General features: G+C 36.4%; 1 protein-coding gene across 1 annotated transcript in view; it reads right to left on the bottom strand.

The window, feature by feature from the left end:
* Positions 1 to 22550, bottom strand: part of IQCH (IQ motif containing H) — a gene marked incomplete at both ends in the record, with an annotated part of 219690 nt that overhangs the window by 126214 nt on the left and 70926 nt on the right. Inside the window, 2 exons of the mRNA XM_079701075.1 lie at positions 9654 to 9667; positions 15168 to 15296. Coding sequence (XP_079557201.1) covers positions 9654 to 9667; positions 15168 to 15296 — 143 coding nt within the window. The remainder of the gene's footprint in view (positions 1 to 9653; positions 9668 to 15167; positions 15297 to 22550) is intronic.

The raw sequence follows: 22550 nt of genomic DNA, 5'->3' as shown, positions 1-22550 counted from the left end.
TAATGTTCAAGTCTTTAATCCATTTTGAGTCAATTTTTGTGTATGGTATGAGATAAGGGCCCACTTTTATTCTTTTTAACGTAGCTGTCTAGTTTTCCCAACACTATTTATTGAAGAGATTAACCTTTCCCCATTGTATATTTTTGAATTCTTTGCAAAAATTAATTGGCCACAAAAGCATGAGTTTATTTCTGGGCTCTCTGTTTGGTTCCATAGATCTATGTGTCAGTTTTTATGCCAATACCATGCTGTTTTGGTTACTATAGGTTTGTAATATCGTTTGGAATCAGGAAATGTGATGCCTCCAGTTTTGTTCTTCTTCCTCAAGATTATTTTCACTATTTGGTGTCTCTTGTGGTTCTATATGAATATTAGGATTATTTTTTCTATTTCTGTGAAAAATGCTATTGGGTTTTTAATAGGGATTGCATTGAATCTGCAGATTGCTTTGGACAGTATGACCATTTTAACAATACTAATTCTTCCAGTCCATGAACACAGAATAGCTTTCCATTTATTTGTGTCTTCAGCTTCTTTCATCAATGTTTTACAGTTTTCAGTGCACAGATCTTTCACCTCCTTGGTTAAACTTATTCTTAAGTACATTATTGTTTTTGGTGCTGTTGTAAATGAGACTGTTTTCTTAATTTCTCCTTCTGATAGTTGTTAGTGTATAAAAATGCAACTGATTTTTGTATACTGCAACTTTACTGAATTCATTGATTAGTTTTAACCATTTTTTTGGTAGTGATTTTAGGGTTTTATATATATATTATGTTATCTGCAGAGACAGTTTTACTTCTTCCTTTCTGATTTAGATGCCTTTTATTTCTTTTTCTTGCCTAATTTCTCTGGTTAGGACTTCCACAACTATGCTGAATAAAAGTGGCAAGACTGGGCATCCTTGTCTTATTCCTGATCTTAGAGGGAAAGCTTTTAGCTTTTAACTTTTGAGTATAATGTTAGCTGTGGTCTGTCATATATGGCATTTGTTATGTTGAAGTATGTTTCTTCTATACCAATTTTTTGAGAGTTTTTATCATGAAAGGATGTTGAATTTTCAAATGCTTTTTCTGCAGCTACTGAGATGATCGTATGATTTTTATCCTTTGTTTTGTTAATGCAGTGTATCACATTTATTGATTTGCATATGTTGAACCATCCTTGCATCTCAGGGATAAATCCTACTTGATTATGGTGTGTGATCCTTTTAATGTGCTGTTGAATTCAGTTTGCTCATATTTTCTGAGGATTTTTGCATCTATGTTCACCGGGAATATTGGCCTGTTATTTTCTTTTCTTGTAGTGTCCTGGTCTGGCTTTGGTATGAGGGTAAATGGGTTTGGAAGTGTTCCCTCTTACTTTACTTTTTGGAAGAATTTGAGAAGAATTGCTATTAATTTTTCTTTCAACGCTTGGTGGAATTCACCAGTAAACTCATCTGGTCCTGGATTTTTCTTTGTTGAGAGGTTTTTGATTACTGGTTCAATCTCCTTGCTAATAACTGGTCTGTTCAGATTTTCTGTTTTTTCATGATTCAGACTTGGTAGATTTATGTTTCCAGGAATTTATCCATTTCTTCTAGGTTGTCTAATTTTTTGGCATATAATTATTCATAGTTGTTTCTTATGATCCTTAGTATTTCTGTGTTGTAATGTCTCCTCTTTCATTTCTGCTTTTATTTATTTCAGTCTTCTTTCTTTTTTTAGTCTAGCTAGAGGTTTGTATATTTGTTTATCTTTCCAAAAACAACTCTTATTTTTCATTGATAGTCTCCCTTGTCTTTCTAGTCTCTATTTCATTTCTTTCCACTCTGGTCTTTGTTATTTCCTTCCTGTATCTTTTGGCTTAGTTTGTTCTTAGTGTAAAGTTGGGTTGTTTATTGCAGATTTTTCTTTTTTCTTAATGTTGGTATTTATTGCTATACACTTCTGTCTTAGAACTCCTTTTTTTGCATCCCATAATCTTTGGTATGGTGTATTTCCATTTGTCTCATGATCTTTTTAAATTTCCCTTTTGATTTCTTCTTTCACCCACTGGTTGTTCTGGAGCCTGTTGTTTAATCTGCACATATTTATGAATTTTCCAGTTTTTCTCTTGTAATTGATTTCTACTTTCATACCATTGTGTTTGGAAAAGAACCTTGGTGTGATTTCAGTTGTCTTAAGTTTATTAAGACTTGCTTTAATTTCTATTTCCCTAATGATTAATGATGTTAAGCATACTTTCATGTATCTATTTACCATTCATTTATGTTCTTTGGTAAAATGTCTGTTCAAATCTTTTGTCCATTATGTTATTGGGTTGCTTCTTTTTTGTTTTTTTCTCTTTTTAAAAAAATTTTATTGAAGTATAGTTGATTTACAATATTGTGTTTAATTTTGGCTGAACAGCAAACTGACTCAGTTATACATATATATATTCTTTTTCATGTTCTTTTCCATCATGGTTTATCATAGGTATTTCATGTTTTCTTAATAGCTTTTACAATCTATTTTTTCCCCAGTGGATAGAGAAGGTATTTGGCTTTTATTTTATTTATTTTTTATACAGCAGGTTCTTATTAGTTATCCATTTTATACATATTAGTGTATATATGTCAATCCTAATCTCCCAATTCATCCCACCACTTTCCCCTGTTGGTGTCCATACGTTTGTTCTCTACATCTGTGTCTCAATTTCTGCCCTTTAAACCGGTTCATCTATACCATTTTTCTAGGTTCCACATATATGCGTTAATATGTGATATTTGTTTTTCTCTTTCTGACTAACTTCACTCTGTATGACAGTCTCTAGATCCATCCACATGTGTACAAATGACCCAATTAAATTCCTTTTTATGGATGAGTAACATTCCATTGTATATATGTACCACATCTTCTTTATCCATTCATCTGTCAATGGGCATTTAGGTTGCTTCCATGACCTGGCTATTGTAAGTAGTGCTGCAATGAACATTGGGGTGCATGTGTCTTTTTGAATTATGGTTTTCTCTGGGTATATGCCCAGTAGTGGGATTCCTGAGTCATATGGTAATTCTACTTTTAGTTTTTTAAGGAACCTCCATACTGTTCTCCATAGTGGTTGTATCACTTTACATCCCACCAACAGTGCAAGAGGGTTCCCTTTTCTCCACACCCTCTCCAGCATCTGTTGTTTGTAGATTTTCAGATGATACCCATTCTAACTGGTATGAGGTGATACCTCATTGTAGTTTTGATTTGCATTTCTCTAATAAGTAGTGATGTTGTACAACTTTTCATGTGCTTCTTGGCCATCTGTATGTCTTCTTTGGAGAAATATCTATTTAAGTCTTCTGCCCATTTTTGGATTGGGTTGTTTGTTTTTTTAATATTGAGCTGCATGAGCTGTGTATATATTTTGGAGATTACTCCTTTGTCCATTGATTTGTTTGCAAATATTTTCTCCCATTCTGAGGATTATCTTTTTGTCTTGTTTGTAGTTTCCTTTGCTTTACAAAACCTATTAAGTTTCATTGGTCCCATTTGTTTATTTTTGTTTTTATTTCCATTACTCTAGGAGGTGGATCAAAAAAGATCTTGCTGTGGTTTATCTCAAAGAGTGTTCTTCCTATGTTTTCCTCTAAGAGTTTTATAGTGTCTGGCCTTACATTTAGGTCTTTAATCCATTTTGAGTTTATTTTTGTGTATGGTGTTACAGAGTGTTCTAACTTCATTCTTTTACATGTAGCTGTCCAGTTTTCCCAGCACCACTTATTGAAGAGACTGTCTTTTCTCCATTGTATATGCTTGCCTCCTTTGTCATAGATTAGTTGACCATAGGTACATGGGTTTATCTCTGGACTTTCTATCTTGTTCCATTGATCTATGTTTCTGTTTTTGTGCCAGTACCATATTGTCTTGATTGCTGTAGCTTTGTAATATAGTCTGAAGTCAGGGAGTCTGATTCCTCCAGCTCCGTTTTTTTCCCTCAAGACTGCTTTGGCTATTCGGGGTCTTTTGTGTGTCCATACAAATTTTAAGATTTTTTGTTCTAGTTCCGTAAAAAATGCCATTGGTAATTTGATAGGGATTGAATTGAATCTGTAGATTGCTTTGGGTAGTATAGTCACTTTCACAATATTGATTCTTCCAATCCAAGAATGTGCTATATCTCTCCATTTGTTGGTATCAACTTTAATTTCTTTCATCAGTGTCTTACAGTTTTCTGCATACAGGTCTTTTGTCTCCCTAGGTAGGTTTAATCCTAGGCATTTTATTCTTTTTGTTGCAATGGTAAATGGGAGTGTTTCCTTAATTTCTCTTTCAGATTTTTCATCATTAGTGTATACGAATGCCAGAGATTTCTGTGCATTAATTTTGTATCCTGCAACTTTACCAAATTCATTGATTAACTCTAGTAGTTTTCTGGTGGCATTTTTAGGATTCTCTATGTATAGTATCATGTCATCTGCAAACAGTGACAGTTTTACTTCTTCTTTTCCAATTTGTATTCTTTTTATTTCTTTTTCTTCTCTGATTGCCATGGCTAGGACTTCCAAAATTATGTTGAATAATAGTGGTGAGAGTGGACATCCTTGTCTTGTTCCTGATCTTAGAGAAAATGCTTTCAGTTTTTCACCATTGAGAATGATGTTTGCTGTGGGTTTGTCATATATGGCGTTTATTATGTTGAAGTAGGTTCCCTCTATGCTCCCTTTCTGGAGAGTTTTTATCATAAATGGGTTTTGAATTTTGTCAAAAGCTTTTCCTGCATCTATTGAGATGATCATATGGTTTTTATTCTTTAAAGTGTTAATATGGTGTATCACATTGATTGATTTGCGCATATTGAAGAATCCTTGCATCCCTGGGATAAATCCCACTTGATCATGGTGTATGATCCTTTTAATGTGTTGTTGGATTCTGTTTCCTAGTATTTTGCTGAGGATTTTTGGATCTATATTCATCAGTGATATTTGTCTGTAATTTTCTTTTTTTGTAGTATCTTGGTCTGGTTTTGGTATCAGGGTGATGGTGGCCTCATAGAATGAATTTGGGAGTGTTTCTTCCTCTGCAATTTTTTGGAAGTGTTTGAGAAGGATGGGTGTTAGCTTTTCTCTAAATGTTTGATAGAATTCACCTGTGAAGCCGTCTGGTCCTGGACTTTTGTGTGTTGGAGGATTTTTAATCACAGTTTCAATTTCATTACTTGTGATTGGTTTGTTCATATTTTCTATTTCTTCCTAGTTCAGTCTTGGAAGGTTATACCTTTCTAAGAAATTGTCCATTTCTTCAGGTTGTCCATTTTATTGGCATAGAGTTGCTTGTAGTAGTCTCTTAGGATGCTTTGTATTTCTGCAGTGTCTGTTGTAACTTCTCCTTTTTCATTTCTAACTTTATTGATTTGAGTCTTCTCCCTCTTTTCCTTGATGAGTCTGGCTAATGGTTTATCAATTTTGTTTATCTTCTCAAAGAACCAGCTTTTAGTTTTATTGATTTTTGCTGTTGTTTCCTTTGTTTCTATGTTATTTATTTCTGCTGTGATCTTTATGATTTCTTTCCTTCTGCTAATTTTGGGTTTTGTTTGTTCTTCTTTCTCTAGTTCCTTTAGGTGTAAGTTTAGATTGTTTATTTGAGATTTTTCTTGTTTGTTGACATAGGCTTGTATAGCTATAAACTTCCCTCTTAGAGCTGCTTTTGCTGCATTCCATAGGTTTTGGATCATTGTGTTTTCGTTGTCATTTGTCTCTAAGTATTTTTTAATTTCCTCTTTGATTTCTTCAGTGATCTCTTGGTTATTTAGTAGTGTATTGTTTAGCCTCCATTTGTTTGTATCTTTAATGTTTTTTTCCCTGTAATTGATTTCTAATCTCATAGTGTTGTGGTCAGAAAAGATGCTTGATATGATTTCAATTTTCTTAAACTTACTTAGGCTTGATTTGTGACCCAAGGTGTGATCTATCCTGGAGAATGTTCCATGTGCACTTGAGAAGAAAGTGTAATCTGCTGTTTTTGGATGGAATGTCCTATAAATATCAATTAAATCTATCTGGTCTATTGTGTCATTTAAAGCTTCTGTTTCCTTATTAATTTTCTGTTTGGATGATCTGTCCATTGGTGTAAGTGAGGTGTTAAAGTCCTCCACTATTATTGTGTTACTGTCGATTTCCTCTTTTATGGCTGTTAGCAGTTGCCTTATGTATTGAGGTGCTCCTATGTTGGGTGCATATATATTTATAATTGTTATATCTTCTTCTTGGATTGATCCCTTGATCATTATGTAGTGTCTTTCCTTGTCTCTTGTAACATTCTTTATTTTAAAGTCTATTTTATCTGATATGAGTATTGCTATTCCAGCTTTCTTCTGATTTCCATTTGCATGGAATATCTTTTTTCATCCCCTCACTTTCAGTCTGTATGTGTCCCTAGGTCTGAAGTGGATCTCTTGTAGACAGCATATATATGGGTCTTGTTTTTGTATCCATTCAGCAAGCCTGTGTCTTTTGGTTGGAGTATTTAATCCATTCACATTTAAGATAATTATCGATATGTATGTTCCTATTACCATTTTCTTAATTGTTATGGGTTTGTTTTTGTAGGTTCTTTTCTTCTCTTGTGTTTCCCACTTAGAGAAGTTCCTTTAGCATTTGTTGTAGAGCCAGTTTGGTGGTGCTGAATTCTCTTAGCTTTTGCTTGTCTGTAAAGCTTTTGATTTCTCCGTCGAATCTGAATGAGATCCTTGCCGGGTAGAGTAATCTTGGTTGTAGGTTCTCCCCTTTCATCACTTTGAATATGTCATGCCACTGTCTTCTGGCTTGTAGAATGTCTGCTGAGAAATCAACTGTTAACCTTATGGGAGTTCCCTTGTATGTTATTTGTCATCTTTCCCTTGTTGGTTTCAATAATTTTTCTTTGTCTTCAATTTTTGTCAATTTGATTACTATGTGTCTCGGCATATTTCTCCTTGGGTTTATCCTGTATGGGCCTCTCTGTGCTTCCTGGACTTGGGTGACTATTTCCTTTCCCATGTTAGGGAATTTTTCAACTATAATCTCTTCAAATATTTTCTCAGGTCCTTTCTCTCTCTCTTCTCCTTCTGGGACTCCTATGATGCGAATGTTGTTGCATTGAATGTTTTCCCAGAGGTCTCTTAGGCTGTCTTCATTTCTTTTCATTCTTTTTTCTTTATTCTGTTCTGTGGCAATGAATTCCACCATTCTGTCTTCCAGCTCACTTATCTGTTCTTCTGCCTCAGTTATTCTGCTATTGATTCCGTCTAGTGTATTTTTCATTTTAGTTATTGTATTGTTCATCTCTGTTTGTTTGTTGTTTAATTTTTCTAGGTGTTTGTTCTTTAATTCTTCTAGGTCTTCATTAAATGTTTCTTGCATCTTCTCGATCTTTGCCTCCATTCTTTTTCCGAGGTCCTGGATCATCTTCAGTATCATTATTCTGAATTCTTTTTCTGGAAGGCTGCCTATCTCCACTTCATTTAGTTGTTTTTCTGGGGGTTTATCGTGTTCCTTCATCTGGTACATAGCCCTCTGTCTTTTCATCTTGTTTGTCTTTCTGTGAATGTGGTTTTTGTTCCACAGGCTGCAGGATTGTAGTTCTTCTTGCTTCTGTTGTCTGGTGTTTGGCTTTTGGGAAGTCTGAGGTCTTCTGCAGCATTCAGTAGGTGTTCTGTAGGCGTTGTTCCACATGTAGATGTATTTTTGATGTATTTGTGGGGAAGAAGGTGATCTCCACATCTTACTCCTCCGCCATCTTGAAGCTCTGTCGGGTTGCTTGTTTTCTTATTATTGAATTATGAGAGTTCTTTTTATATTTTAGACAAAAAATTCTTTATCAAGGATGTGTTTTGCAATTTTAACTCCCAATTTGTAGCTTTTCTTTTCACTATCTTAACACTGTCTTTCAAAGAATAGAAGTTTTAAGTTTTGATTAAGGCCAAGATATTAGTTTTTTTACTCTTATGGATTATGCTTTTGGTGCGGCATCTAAGAAATCTTTGCTTAACCCAAGAAAACAAAGATTTTCCTCCTTTGTTTTCTTCTAAAGTTTTAGGCTTTACACTGACTTCTATGATACATTTTGAATAAATCTTTGTATATGGTGCAAGGTGTGGGTCAAGGTTCTGTATATAGCTATCTTCAATTATTTAAGCATCATTTATTGAAAAGACTGTCCTTTCTCCATTGAATTGCCTTTGCACTTTTGTCAAAAATCAGTGTATATGTGTGAACTCTCTATTTTGTTCCACTGACCTCTGTCTTTATCCTTTTCTTATACCACATTGTCCTGATAACTCTAGCTTTATACTAACTCAGATAACATGAATCCTCTGATGTTTTTCTTTTTCAGAATTGTTTTGGTTATTGTACCATCTTTACCTCTCCATACAAATTTTAGAATTGACTTGTTAATTTCTACCAAGAAAAGTCTACTGATCTTGATTTGGATTTCATTGAATTTATAGACAATTTTGGGAGAATTAACATCCTAACAATATCAAGTCTTCTAACTGGTAAACATGGCTTACCTTTCCATTTATTTAGGTCTTCTTTGAATTTTTTTCATTAGCATTTTGGAGTTTTCAGCATACGGATCTTGTACATATTTTTTAGTTTCATACCTAAGTATTTCCTTTTTTGGTGTTATTTTAATGGCATTGTTTTTAAAATTCAATTTCCAATTGTTCCTTTCTAGTATATAGAAATTCAATTAATTTTGCATATTAACCTTGTATCCTGAAACCATGCTAACCTCCCTTATTCATTTTAGTGGCTTTGTGTTTGTGTGTGTGTGTTAGATTCTTTCAGATTTTCCATGTAGTAATCATTTTGTTTACAAAGAGATTATTTTATTTCTTCTCTTTCCATCTGCATGCCTTTGTTTTTCTTACCTCATTGCATTGGCTAGGACATTCAGTAAAATGTTGAATAGATGTGGTGAGAGTGGATATTCTTGTATTATTCCTGATCTTAGGGAGAAAGCAGTTGCTCTTTCACCATTAAGTAAGATTTTAGCTGTAGATATCCTATATCAGTCTGAGGAAGTTCCTTACATTCCTAGTTTGCTTAGGGCTTTGAATTCAAATGAATGTTGAATTTTGTTTTATTTTTATTTATTGTGGTGGTCATATGATTTTTCTTCTTCAGTCTATTGATATGATGACTTACATTGACTTTTTAAAAATTATATACCATCTCTTCTGTTTATTTCTTTTTTTTTCTTTTATTTAAACATCTTTATTGGAGTCCAGTTGCTTTACAATGTTATGTTAGTTTCTGCTGTATAATAAAGTGAATCAGCTATACGTATACATATAACCCCATATCCCCTCACTGGTAAATTCTTCCAAACTTATTTCTGTTTTGTTTTGTTTTGTTTTTTTTGCAGTACGCGGGCCTCTCACTGTTGTGGCCTCTCCCATTGTGGAGCATAGGCTCTGGACACGCAGGCTCAGCGGCCATGGCTCACAGGCCCAGTCACCCCGCCACATGTGGGATCTTCCTGAACTGGGGCACGAACCCGCGTCCTCTGCATCGGCAGGCGGACTCTCAACCACTGCGCCACCAGGGAAGCCCCAAACTTATTTCTTTAAGAAAGAAATATTACCAATTTTATCCAAACTCTTCCAGAGAATATAAAAAGAGATAGTACTCACTCACTGAAGGCAAAACTAACCTGGATACTAAAACCTAAGGAAAACATAGGAAAGGGAAAATTTAGGACAGCCTCATGCAGGAACAACAATGGTAAACAAAATATTAGCAAATGAAATCTAGCAATACATAAACAGGATGATATATCATAGTTAATTTGGCTTATTCCTCAGATGCATAGGGAATTAATACGGGTGTCAGAGGAACCAGATAAAACAGATTAAATAAGAACCAGAGTCTTATAACATAATACCCACAATGTCAAAGTTTCTGTTGAAAATCACTCACCACACCAAGAACCAGGAAGATGTTAAACTGAATAAAAAAACAAAGAATAGATACCAGCACTGAGATGACAGAGATCTTAGAATTTACCTGACAAAAGTTTTAAAGCAGCCATCATAAAAATGTTCCACAAGCAATTACAGAAACACTTGAAACAAATGAAAAAATATAAAAACTCAGCAAAGAGATAGAAAGATTCCACAAAGAAATAGAATATATACAGAGGAACCAAGTTGAAATTTTTTTTTTTCCTGTGGTACATGGGCCTCTCACTGTCGTGGCCTCTCGCATTGCAGAGCACAGGCTCCGGACACGCAGGCCCAGCGGCCATGGCTCACGGGCCCAGCCGCTCTGCAGCATGTCGGATCCTCCCAGACCTGGGCACGAACCCGTGTCCCCTGCATCGGCAGGCGGACTCCCAACCACTGCGCCACCAAGGAGGCCCCCAAGTTGAAGTTTTTAATTGTGTTAAAATACACATAACAGGGACTTCCCTAGTGGCGCAGTGGTTAAACTCATGCTCCCAATGCAGGGGACCGGGGTTCCACCCCTGGTCAGGGAACCAGATCCCACATGCATGCCGCAAATAAGAGTTTGCATGCCACAACTAAGGAGCCCACCTGCCTCAACTGAGCCCATGTGCCACAACTAAGGAGCTGGCAAGCTGCAACTAAGGAGCATGCCTGCTGCAACTAAGATCTGGCGCAACCAACCAACCAAATAAATAAATAAATAAATAAAATATTTTTAAAAATACACGTAACAGGGAATTCTCTGGTGGTGCAGTGGTTAGGACTCAGCACTTTCATTGCTGTGGTCTGGGTGCAATCCCTGGTTGGGGGACTAAGATCCCACAGGCTGCATGGTGTGGCAAAAAACAAAGAAACAACAGAAAAAAACCCACAATACATTTACCATCTTAAGCATTTTTAAGTGTATATTTTTTAACAAATTGAAATTTTGGAACAGAAAACTATGGTCATCTAAATACAAATTCAGTGGATGGCTCAACAACAGAATGTAGGGGGCAGGGGAGTCAGTGAGCTAGAACAGCAGTCCCCAACCTTTTGGGCACCAGGGACCGGTTTTGTGGAAGACAATTTTTCCACAAATGGGGTGGGGGGATGCTTCAGGTGGTAATGCGAGTGATGGGGAGGGATGGGGAGCGGCACACAGAGCTTCGCTTGCTCGCTCACCCACCACTCTCCTCCTGCTGTGCAGCCTGGTTCCTAACCGGCCACAGACTGGAAATGGACTAGTACCGGTCTGCAGCCTGGGGGTTGGGGACCCCTGAACTAGAAGACAGAAAAATAGAAATTACCCAGTCTGATCAATGGAGAGAAAATAGACTAGGGGAAAGAGATTAACAGAGCCTCAAGGACTTGTGGGATTGTAGCAAGAGATCTAACATTTCTATCATTGTAGCCCAGAAGGAGAAACAATAGAGGGCAAAGCTGAAAAAAGTACTTAAAGAAATACTGGCTGAAAACTTCCAAAATTTGGCAAAATATATAAACCTACAGCTTCAAGATGAGCCAAACCCAAACAGGATCAAACCAAAGAAATCCACACTAAGACACAGTCAGACTTCTAAAAACTAAAGACAGAGAAAAATCTTGAAAGCAGGAAGAGAAAAACAACACCTTACCTACATGAGGAAAAAATTGAAAAAACAGTGGATTTCTTATCAGAAACCATGGAGAAGAAAAGAAAGTGGCATAGTTTTTTTAAGTGCTGAAAGAAAAGCACTGTCAACCCAGATCTTATATCTAGTGAAGATATCCTTTAGGAATAAAGGAGAAATCAAGACATTCTAAGATGAAGAAAAATGAAGATAATTTAGGGTCACTAGTATAATGACCCTAAGCAATGGCTAAAGAAAATTCTCTAAATTGAAGGGAAATGATAAAAGAAGGAATCTTGGCACATCAGAAAAGAAGAAAGAACATGGTAAAACAAAAATATGGGTAAAAACAATAGACTTCCTTTTTCCTCTTGAGTTTTCTAAATTATATATGATGTGTGAAACAAAAATTATAACACTGTCTGATGTGGCTCTAAGTGTATGTAGAGGAAATAAGCATGCAACTACCATGAGATCCAGAAATTATGCTCTGGGCATTTATCTTAAAGAAATGAAAACATATGTTCATACAAAAACCTGTACACAAATGTTTATAGCAACTTTGTTCATAGTAGCCAAAAACTGGAAACAACCCATACATCCTTCAGCTGGTGAATGGTTTAACAACTGTGGTACACTCATGCTGTGGATTACTAGTCAGCAGTAAAAAGGTATAAACTACTGATATAAGCAACAACCTGGATAAGATCTCCAGAGAATTATTCTGGGTGAAAAAGAAAATCCCAAAATGTCACAAATCGCATGAGTCCATTTATCTAACATATTTGAAATGATAAAATTATAGAAATGGAGAACAGATTAGTGGTTGCCAGGGTTTAAAGGGGTGTGGGGTGAGAGGGGAGCAGCTGTGACTATAAAAAGACAACATGAGGAATCCTTGTGGTGAAAATGTTCAGTATCTTGGCTGAATCAATATTTCAGTTGTCATATTGTACTATAGTTTGGCAATATATTATTATTGGGAAAAATTGAGTTAAGAGTACAAAGGAGCTCGTTGTATTATTTCTTACAACTGCATGTGAATCTACAATTATCTCAAAATCAAAAGTTTAGTTAAAAACAGACACCAGGGCTTCCCTGGTGGCGCAGTGGTTGAGAGTCCGCCTGCCAATGCAGGGGACACGGGTTCGTGCCCTGGTCCAGGAGGATCCCACATGCCGCGGAGTGGCTGGGCCCATGAGCCATGGCCACTGAGCCTGCGCGTCTGGAGCCTGTGCTCCGCAACAGGAGAGGCCACAACAGTGAGAGGCCCGCATACCACAAAAAAAAAAACCCCAAAAAACAGACACCAGTAGGAGAATGAAATACCAAGCCATAGAATAAAAAAATTATTTGTAATACGTATAACTGATAAAAAATTAGTACCCAGAATACATACATAATTCCTATAAATAACTAAGAAAAAGAAAGACAACCCATTAAAAAAAAAAAGAAATGTTAAGGTTCTAAATCACTTTACAAAAGAAGATATTCAAATGACCAATACACATATCAAAACAACTGCTCAACTTTATGGGTGATCAGGGAAATAGAAATTAAACCCACAAAGAGCTACCACAACAGAGTCTTCAGGATGGCAAAACAAACAAACAAAAGGAAATATCAAGTGTTGACAAAGATATGTATGATCTAGAATGCTCATATATTGCTAGTCGGAAAATAATTCAGTATAAACACCTTGGAAAACTGTTTGGCATTATCTACTAAAACTGAGCGTATATTTACCCTGTGACTCAGCAATTCTTCTTTTTGATATGTATCCAACAGCAATGCATACATATTTACATTAAAAGACATGTACAAGAATGTTCATAATGGTATTACTCATAATAGCTCTATGGTATAAATCACTGAAATTCCCATCAACAGTAGAATGGATACAGAATTGGGGTATGTTCATACATACATTCATACATATTTATCCCTGATGCCTCTTTTTCCCTCACTCCTATCCATCAGCCAGTCCTCATGGCTCCACCTCTAAAACATAACCTGAATTTGTTCACTTCTCCTCATATCCATTGATACCATCCTCCTCAAATCCACCATCATTTCTCACCTGGTTTACCAATATAGCCTTTTAACTAGTCTTCTTGGTTCTACTCATGCTCCCCTATGATTCATTATCTGTAAAGCAGTCAGAATGGTCTTATTACAATATAAATCAGATCACCTCATCCTCCTGTTTAAACTTTTCAGTGAGTTCTCATTGTAATTAGGATTAAATCCACTCATCATGGTTTGAAAGGCTGCCATACTGGTTCTGCTATAGTCTAAGGCATTTAAAAAGAAGATCCTAAGATATACTGAGTGGCTTAAACAAATTAAGAGTTTATTTCTCTCTCACACAAGGGTTGGAAGGAAGATAGTCCCAGGTTGTCAGGGCATCTCTGCCAGACTCAACCTGGAGTTCCATCTTTGGCTCCAAAGTGCTTGCTCATCACATCTGCATCCCAGCTAGCCAGAGATGAAAAATGAGAAGGGGAAGCCATGCCCAGAAGTTTCCCTTTCCACTTCTGCTTACATCCTCATTGTCTAGAACCTGGGCACATGGCACACCTCACTGAAAGGAAGACTAGGAGATGTTGTCTTTGGCCAAGCTGACATGTGCCCACCCATGATTCTATTACTGTGGAAGTAGGGGAGAATGAACATTGAGGACAACTCATAGTCCTGCTCTACCCTATATCATTTCAGTCTTCTCTACCTCTCCAGCCTTATCTCTTCCCTCTCTTTTGGCCCTCTAGCCACACTAGCTTTCTTGCTCATTCCCTCCTTAGTCCCCCAGGCCATTGTGCCTGTGTTGTCCTACATCTGAAATACTGTTCCCTAGATCTTTACATGACTGGCTCCTTCTCATCATTTGGATCTCAACATCTTCCAAGACACATTCCCTGACCCTTCCCTCCCAAGCAAAGCAATCACTTCCTTTTATCACTCTCTAGTCCATGTTGTTTTATTTTATTTCTAGCACTTATCCCTAGCTTAAATTCTCATTTACTTATCTGCTAGACTATAAGCACCATGAGAGTAGAAATGTTGTCTGACTTATTCTCTGTCAGATCCCCAGCAACCTTGGATAAAGCAAGCATTCAACAAATATTTGTCGAACAGAAGGATTAATTTAGCCAAAACCCCTCATTTTATAACTGGTAAAGCTGAGGCCCAGAGAAAATAAATGGCTTGTGTGAGGTTCTGCAACTAGTTAATAGATTCCCAGGTCAGTGCTTTTCTCCTATTTCAGCCAGCCTCCTCTTTGAAGTCTTCTATTATCTCACCTCTCAGCAATCATTCCTCTGAACAACTATAGTACTAGACTTTAACATACATTTGATTTTCAGTCTATAATACTTTGTATTGTTATTTGTTTTTATTATATTTGTCTTATTTTCCCAACCAAGCTGCAAATCCCTTGAAAATACCAACTTTCTAACACAGAGAGAACACAGGCCCTGAGTAGGTATTTCACAAAGAGACTAAAGTTACTTTATTCAGTAAAGTGAAACTCAGATTCATTACAAGTTTCCTCCTGTCCTATTATTGAAGATAAAAGATTTTGGTAGTTTCTGTGTATCCCCAACTAACATACAGGCAGGACTGTCTTACCGGTAGTCAAAATCTTACGTGCTTCATCAAAACTATGCAGAGGAGCCGCTCTGGGTGTAATGGGTGGATTCTGAAAGGTAATTCTTGCTGTTGGTGGAATCAATTCTTGTTCTCTCATACTTAAAATACCTAAAAAGGAAGGTTAGAAGAATATGAGTTTAACTTCAAGCATTTCCACAAAGTCTGAACTCTATAAATTTCACAAGTGTAACTTACTTTATTCATTAGTTTATTTGTGAGACTACATTTAGTGCCTTAATCATTTGCAAGAAAAAATAGCCATAGTGCTGTTCATTTAAGCCTAATCTAACCCAAGAAAAAATAGCATTTCTAATAATGGTATTATGAAATAAACTTGTACTATGATAATTTCATTTTAAGGTAGAAATATAATTCCAATGCAAGCAGAAACTTCTTTATACTTAATGGCATTTTCAATTATTGATAATATTGGTATTCTTTTTAAAATTCAGAGAAATCAGGTCCACAGTCAATAACTAAGGAGATCTTTGGTTCTGAAAGAAAGAGAATCTGTGTGCTTGAAATCATGCTCCTGTTGTTACGAGTCATATTTTATTTTTTAAAAAGAGTTATTTTTAGACATTTCTCATATTACCAGATGATGTGAATGCCCAAGTAGGTTGTTTTAGTGTTACTGGGCAACATGGTTAGTATTAATGTGACTAATTTACAATTCCTAGAACTCATACTGTGTCAATATGACTGGTGCCAAGGTTTTTTAAGGACAGGAGACATTGTTTTAAAAAAATGAATAAATCAATGAGTAAATGAATAATTGAGCAAAACCTGCTGTGAGGGGCAAAACTCACATTAAGGTGGATCTATGGTATTGAAGCCAGAAACCCAGAAACTCAGGGAGTACTTAACATAGACATGTGATAGGGCTTCAGCTTCTTGTTGCTCTCAGCTAATAGGAAGAAAAATAAAGAACTCTGGCTGTCAATGAAATCCAAGTAAAAAACTCTGTCCTAAGCTGGACTAGGTTGAAGAAGTTGGCACACATCCTAAGAGGGATAAATATTGTTTTCATTTGCTTTATTATCTCTAAGGACTATATTATGTCACATTCAGGAAATTAAAGTCTAGGGTTATAGGAATTCAGAAGAATGATTGCTGAGGGATGGGAGAGCTGAAGAAGACTTCACTAAGAACAATGATTCCAAAACAATGATGGTAAATGATTCTAAAATAATGATTCCAAAGAGAAGTCTTCAGTTTACTTACTGCAGGATTATCTGGGGCAAGAATTTATTATTAAAAATGGAGATTCCAGGGCCCCATCCCAGACCTGTCCAAATTTCTGAGGCCCCTGGGAATCTGCATTATGGAAGCCTCCAGGAGATATTTATGTGCATTGAAGTTTGAGAATCACTAGAATTGGGGCCAGTAATCTACATTTTAAATAAGCACACCAGGTCAATCTTTTGCACTGTTAAAACTTAAGAACTACTGATCCCAAGTACAACTCTTCAAGCCCTTTTCAAAATTAGCACTCCAGGTTTTAATTGTTATAACACCAGAATTTAACTACTTTAAAATATAAAGACTAATTCTTTATCCTCACAAATATTTTCCACCTATATATATCATATCCCATGTCCAAGAACTGTGCCTACTTTGCAGATGTGAAAAACAGAGCTGCTTCTAATTCAGTGTATTTTCATTACTAGAATGAGTTTCATTCTCTGAGAATCCCAAAGAATATGAGCATGATTTTAACCCTTGCTTTAGTACTAGTTGAAGCAATTCACTTAATTTTAGACAAACACACGTGTGCATTTACCATTGAAAGGAAAAAGTTATGATTTTGGAATAAGCAAAAGAGATTACTGGTTATCTTTTCATCAGAATGCTGGAAACTCTGGAGATTATCTGACCCTATAATCACCTTTGTTTTTGATTAATCTCTTTTACAATTCTGTAGAGATTAAGGTTAGTTTATAGAAAACCGAGAGCAGTGCAAATAATTCTTTTTTTTTAAATTTTTAAAATTTTTTTTAATTTTTTGCTTTATAACAAATTTAATCAGTTATACATATACATATGTTCCCATATCCCCTCCCTATTGCGTCTCCCTCCCACCCTCCCTATCCCACCCCTCCAGGCGGTCACAAAGCACCGAGCTGATCTCCCTGTGCTATGCGGCTGCTTCCCACTAGCTATCTACCTTACGGTTGGTAGTGTATATATGTCCATGCCGCTCTTTCACTTTGTCACAGCTTACCCTTCCCCCTCCCCATATCCTCAAGTCCATTCTCTAGTAGGTCTGTGTCTTTATTCCTGTCTTACCCCTATGTTCTTCATGACATTTTTTTTTTCTTAAATTCCATATATATGTGTCAGCATACAGTATTTGTCTTTCTCTTTCTGACTTACTTCACTCTGTATGACAGACTCTAGGTCCATCCACCTCATTACAAATAGTTCAATTTCATTTCTTTTTATGGCTGAGTAATATTCCATTGTATATATGTGCCACATCTTCTTTACCCATTCATCCGATGATGGACACTTAGGTTGTTTCCATCTCCGGGCTATTGTAAATAGGGCTGCTATGAACATTTTGGTACATGTCTCTTTTTGAATTATGGTTTTCTCAGGGTATATGCCCAGTAGTGGGATTGCTGGGTCATATGGTAGTTCTATTTGTAGTTTTTTAAGGAACCTCCATACCGTCCTCCATAGTGGCTGTACCAATTCACATTCCCACCAGCAGTGCAAGAGGGTTCCCTTTTTTCCACACCCTCTCCAGCATTTATTGTTTCTAGATTTTTTGATGATGGCCATTCTGACTGGTGTGAGATGATATCTCATTGTAGTTTTGATTTGCATTTCTCTAATGAGTAAAGATGTTGAGCATCCTTTCATGTGTTTGTTGGCAGTCTGTATATCTTCTGTGGAGAAATGTCTATTTAGGTCTTCTGCCCATTTTTGGATTGGGTTGTTTGTTTTTTTGTTATTGAGCTGCATGAGCTGCTTATAAATTTTGGAGATTAATCCTTTGTCAGTTGCTTCATTTGCAAATATTTTCTCCCATTCTGAGGGTTGTCTTTTGGTCTTGTTTATGGTTTCCTTTGCTGTGCAAAAGCTTTGAAGTTTCATTAGGTCCCATGTGTTTATTTTTGTCTTTATTTCCATTTCTCTAGGAGGTGGGTCCAAAAGGATCTTGCTGTGATTTATGTCAGAGTGTTCTGCCTATGTTTTCCTCTAAGAGTTTGATAGTGTCTGGCCTTACATTTAGGTCTTTAATCTATTTTGAGCTTATTTTTGTGTATGGTGTTAGGGAGTGATCTAATCTCATACTTTTACATGTCCCTGTCCAGTTTTCCCAACACCACTTATTGAAGAGACTGTCCTTTCTCCACTGTACATTCCTGCCACCTTTATCAAAAATAAGGTGACCATATGTCCGTGGGTTTATCTCTGGGCTTTCTATCCTGTTCCATTGATCTATCTTTCTGTTTTTGTGCCAGTACTATACTGTCTTGATTACTGCAGCTTTGTAGTATAGTCTGAAGTCAGGGAGCCTGATTCCTCCAGCTCCATTTTTCGTTCTCAAGATTGCTTTGGCTATTCGGGGTCTTTTGTGTTTCCATACAAATTGTGAAATTTTTTGTTCTAGTTCTGTGAAAAATGCCAGTGGTAGTTTGATAGGGATTGCATTGAATCTGTAGATTGCTTTGGGTAGTAGAGTCATTTTCACAATGTTGATTCTTCCAATCCAAGAACATGGTACATCTCTCCATCTATTTGTATCATCTTTAATTTCTTTCATCAGTGTCTTATAATTTTCTGCATACAGGTCTTTTGTCTCCTTAGGTAGGTTTATTCCTAGATATTTTATTCTTTTTGTTGCAATGGTGAATGGGAGTGTTTCCTTGATTTCACTTTCAGATTTTTCATCATTAGTATATAGGAATGCCAGAGATTTCTGTGCATTAATTTTGTATCCTGCCACTTTACCAAATTCATTGATTAGCTCTAGTAGTTTTCTGGTAGCATCTTTAGGATTCTCTATGTATAGTATCATGTCATCTGCAAACAGTGACAGCTTTACTTCTTCTTTTCCGATTTGGATTCCTTTTATTTCCTTTTCTTCTCTGATTGCTGTGGCTAAAACTTCCAAAACTATGTTGAATAAGAGTGGTGAGAGTGGGCAACCTTGTCTTGTTCCTGATCTTAGTGGAAATGGTTTCAGTTTTTCACCATTGAGGATGATGCTGGCTGTGGGTTTGTCATATATGGCCTTTATTATGTTGAGGAAAGTTCCCTCTATGCCTACTTTCTGCATGGTTTTTATCATAAATGGGTGTTGAATTTTGTCGAAAGCTTTCTCTGCATCTATTGAGATGATCATATGGTTTTTCTCCTTCAATTTGTTAATATGGTGTATCACGTTGATTGATTTGCGTATATTGAAGAATCCTTGCATTCCTGGAATAAACCCCACTTGATCATGGTGTATGATCCTTTTAATGTGCTGTTGGATTCTGTTTGCTAGTATTTTGTTGAGGATTTTTGCATCTATGTTCATCAGTGATATTGGCCTGTAGTTTTCTTTCTTTGTGACATCCTTGTCTGGTTTTGGTATCAAGGTGATGGTGGCCTCGTAGAATGAGTTTGGGAGTGTTCCTCCCTCTGCTATATTTTGGAAGAGTTTGAGAAGGATAGGTGTTAGCTCTTCTCTAAATGCTTGATAGAATTCGCCTGTGAAGCCATCTGGTCCTGGGCTTTTGTTTGTTGGAAGATTTTTTATCACAGTTTCAATTTCAGTGCTTGTGATTGGTCTGTTCATATGTTCTATTTCTTCCTGATTCAGTCTTGGCAGGTTGTGCATTTCTAAGAATTTGTCCATTTCTTCCAGGTTGTCCATTTTATTGGCATAGAGTTGCTTATAGTAATCTCTCATGATCTTTTGTATTTCTGCAGTGTCAGTTGTTACTTCTCCTTTTTCATTTCTAATTCTATTGATTTGAGTCTTCTCCCTTTTTTTCTTGATGAGTCTGGCTAATGGTTTATCAATTTTGTTTATCTTCTCAAAGAACCAGCTTTTAGTTTTATTGATCTTTGCTATCGTTTCCTTCATTTCTTTTTCATTTATTTCTGATCTGATTTTTATGATTTCTTTCCTTCTGCTAACTTTGGGATGTTTTTGTTCTTCTTTCTCTAATTGCTTTAGGTGCAAGGTTAGGTTGTTTATTCGAGATGTTTCCTGTTTCTTAAGGTGGGATTGTATTGCTATAAACTTCCCTCTTAGAACCGCTTTTGCTGCATCCCATAGGTTTTGGGTCGTCGTGTCTCCATTGTCATTTGTTTCTAGGTATTTTTTAATTTCCTCTTTGATTTCTTCAGTGATCACTTCGTTATTAAGTAGTGTATTGTTTAGCCTCCATGTGTTTGTATTTTTTATAGCTCTTTTCCTGTAATTGATATCTAGTCTCATAGCATTGTGGTCAGAAAAGATACTTGATACAATTTCAATTTTCTTAAATTTACCAAGGCTTGATTTGTGACCCAAGATATGATCTATCCTGGAGAATGTTCCATGAGCACTTGAGAAAAATGTGTATTCTGTTGTTTTTGGATGGAACGTCCTATAAATATCAATTAAGTCCATCTTGTTTAATGTATCATTTAAAGCTTGTGTTTCCTTATTTATTTTCATTTTGGATGATCTGTCCATTGGTGAAAGTGGGGTGTTAAAGTCCCCTACTATGATTGTGTTACTGTCAATTTCTCCTTTGATGGCTGTTAGTGTTTGCCTTATGTACTGAGGTGCTCCTATGTTGGGTGCATAAATATTTACAATTGTTATATCTTCTTCTTGGATCGATCCCTTGATCATTATGTAGTGTCCTTCTTTGTCTCTTCTAGTAGTCTTTATTTTAAAGTCTATTTTGTCTAATATGAGAATTGCTACTCCAGCTTTCTTTTGGTTTCCATTTGCATGGAATATCTTTTTCCATCCCCTTACTTTCAGTCTGTATGTGTCTCTAGGTCTGAAGTGGGTCTCTTGTAGACAGCATATATATGGGTCTTGTTTTTGTATCCATTCAGCCAATCTGTGTCTTTTGGTGGGAGCATTTAGTCCATTTACATTTAAGGTAATTATTGATATGTATGTTCCTATTCCCATTTTCTTAATTGTTTTGGGTTCATTATTGTAGGTCTTTTCCTTCTGTTGTGTTTCTTGCCTAGAGAAGTTCCTTTAGCATTTGTTGTAAAGCTGGTTTGGTGGTGCTGAACTCTCTCAGCTTTTGCTTGTCTGTAAACGTTTTAATTTCTCCATCAAATTCTGAATGAGATCCTTGCTGGGTAGAGTAATCTTGGTTGCAGGTTTTTCTCCTTCATCACTTTAATTATGTCCTGCCACTCCCTTCTGGCTTGTAGAGTTTCTGCTGAGAGATCAGCTGTTATCCTGATGGGGATTCCCTTGTGTGTTATTTGTTGTTTTTGCCTTGCTGCTTTTAATATGATTTCTTTGTGTTTAATTTTTGACAGTTTGATTAATATGTGTCTTGGCGTATTTCTCCTTGGATTTATTCTGTATGGGACTCTCTGTGCCTCCTGGACTTGATTAACTATTTCCTTTCCCATATTAGGGAAGTTTTCAACTATAATCTCTTCAAATATTTTCTCAGTCCCTTTCTTTTTCTCTTCTTCTTCTGGAACCCCTATAATTCGAATGTTGGTGCGTTTAATGTTGTCCCAGAGGTCTCTGAGACTGTCCTCTGTTCTTTTCATTCTTTTTTCTTTATTTTTCTCTGCATCAGTTATTTCCACTATTTTATCTTCCACCTCACTTATCCGTTCTTCTGCCTCAGTTATTCTGCTATTGATCCCATCTAGAGTATTTTTTATTTCATTTATTGTGTTTTTAATCGATGCTTGATTCATCTTTAGTTCTTCTAGGTCCTTGTTAACTGTTTCTTGCATTTTGTCTATTCTATTTCCAAGATTTTGGATCTGGGAAATAGAATCTTGGATCATCTTTACCATCATTATTCTGAATTCTTTTTCAGGTAGACTGCCTATTACCTCTTCATTTGTTAGGTCTGGTGGGTTTTTATCTTGCTCCTTCTCCTGCTGTGTGTGTTTCTGTCTTCTCATTTTGCTTATGTTACTGTGTTTGGGGTCTCCTTTTTGCAGGCTGCAGGTTTGTAGTTCCTGTTGTTTTTGGTGTCTGTCCCCAGTGGCTAAGGTTGGTTTAGTGGGTTGTGTAGGCTTCCTTGTCGAGGGGACTAGTGCCTGTGTTCTGGTGGATGAGGCTGGATCTTGTCTTTCTCGTGGGCAGGTCCACGTCTGGTGGTGTGTTTTGGGGTGTCTGCGGACTTTTTATGATTTTAGGCCACCTCTCTGCTA

The sequence above is a fragment of the Hyperoodon ampullatus genome (assembly GCF_949752795.1).
Source record: "Hyperoodon ampullatus genome assembly, chromosome: 3".
Classification (NCBI taxonomy): domain Eukaryota; kingdom Metazoa; phylum Chordata; class Mammalia; order Artiodactyla; family Ziphiidae; genus Hyperoodon; species Hyperoodon ampullatus.
This window is presented reverse-complemented; position numbering and strand designations above follow the sequence as displayed.